The 1,882-nt window shown below is 33.5% G+C and overlaps 1 protein-coding gene across 2 annotated transcripts in view; it reads left to right on the plus strand.

The window, feature by feature from the left end:
• The window catches only part of LOC106877344 (uncharacterized), a 37,503-nt gene that overhangs the window by 21,876 nt on the left and 13,745 nt on the right, over nt 1-1,882 (plus strand). For both annotated transcript variants that reach the window (XM_014926224.2, XM_014926225.2), the window contains exon 3: nt 370-580. In XM_014926224.2, coding sequence (XP_014781710.1) covers nt 370-580 — 211 coding nt within the window. The remainder of the gene's footprint in view (nt 1-369; nt 581-1,882) is intronic.

The following is a 1,882-nucleotide window of genomic DNA, read 5'->3' on the forward strand; positions in this document are numbered from 1 at the left end:
ATATATATATGATTTATATAATATATATATATATATATATATATGTAATATATATGTATATGGAATATATATATGTAACATGATATATATATATATATTATATATATAATACGATATATATATATGATTTATATAATATATATATATATATATAATATATATATACATATGTAATATATATGTATATGGAATATATATATATATATATATATATATATATATATATATATATATATATATATATGCATATATATGCATGCGTGTGAGCGTGTATGTGTGTATACATGAGTTCATGTATTGTATATGTGTATTTATGTATTGCATATGAAAGAACTTTTTATGTATATAACATTATTTGAACTTTTGCAGATGAAGAGTCTTGTCGCAGCCAAATCAGAATTCAAAAGAAACAAGGAAAAGTTAAGCAAACTCTATGAGAAATATATTGATATATTGAACACTACCTTCCCGTGTATGATAAATCACCTTACCTCCGAAGATATCATAGCAAATGCTGCCAAAAACATCCAAGAAACACAGAACGCATTAAACGATACTCAATGCACCATTATTTTTACAGGTATGTGCAATTTATGATTTTATTTACTGTCTAAATCTCATGCAACTATAAAGTTTCGTCTTTAGCACTTAGATAAGCCTTAGTTGGTGGTACGCTCTCCTGCCTTGCTGTCTGAAACTCAGATTCGTTTTTCAATTGACTAATAAATTACAGAAAATAAAATTCTCACTTCCCACCCCATTGAAGGAAATGGTACTGATAAACTGTTGAGGGATAACTCTTATCACAAAAGAAAGATGAAAGATAGAAACTCTAATATGTAGGTTAAATGTGTTTTTAAATCTTTATGTATATTTAATTCAATAGGGTTACATCAATGATGCTGTTACTGCACCTTTTGTTGGAATAGCCCACAGTCGAGCTTGATTCGTTTGAAAGCACATACATTATTTTAAGCTTTATAAGAACGCGAAAAACGAATAAAGAATAAGTGGAAGAAGTTAAAGGGTTACAATTAAATTGGAATTGAGACCATTAAGTCCATGATCTCAATCCAGTAATCGCCTCATTACTTTATGTTCTGGATTCTGTTCCAGTGGAGATTGACTAAGACTTCCATCATTTACAGTCATATACTGAGGTCGGCTTAAAGGAATATTTGTTTCCCTCTAACACCTGGTCATGCGCCAATGTTAGAAATCATTATTGAATTACCATCAATACATGTTAGTGACAGGGAGAAAAGATAACACAGATAAGAAACAAGTCAACGAGGATTTCGTGCAGGGGGGGCAAGGATTCAGTTGAGTGTTTAATATGGTGAGGCACGAGACTGAAGAGACCGGAAGGAATTAGTTGCCCTCTGCAACCTGAAAGATATTTCCTCATCCAGGGAGCAAGAACGGCTGAGCGTGCTGCCCAGGTAGACAAACTTGTCTACTACCTTCAGAATTGTTCCTTCAACCAAGATAGCTGGTTTCACATATGGATTTCCTGGTGCAGGCTGGAACATTACAACAGTCTTGTCCAGGCTAATGCTGAGTCCAAATGCCTTGCAAGAAGCAGAAATGCAATACATGAGTATTGCATGTCATCCACTGTATGAGTGACTAAGTCACAGTCATCTGCATAAAGGAGGTCACGAATAATAGACTGGAGAACCTTTGAATTGGCAGCAAATCGGCGAAGATTAAAGAGGCGGCCAGAAGATCGATATCTGACATATATTCCCAGAGAGCTAACCTTAGCAAAAACATGAGTAAGAGCAGCAGCAAAGTACAAAGAAAAGAGAGTTGGGGCAAGGATGTCACCCTGCTTGACACCATTCTCTACAGGGTATATACATATATATATATATATATA

Source organism: Octopus bimaculoides, chromosome 9 (genome assembly GCF_001194135.2).
Source record: "Octopus bimaculoides isolate UCB-OBI-ISO-001 chromosome 9, ASM119413v2, whole genome shotgun sequence".
Lineage (NCBI taxonomy): Eukaryota > Metazoa > Mollusca > Cephalopoda > Octopoda > Octopodidae > Octopus > Octopus bimaculoides.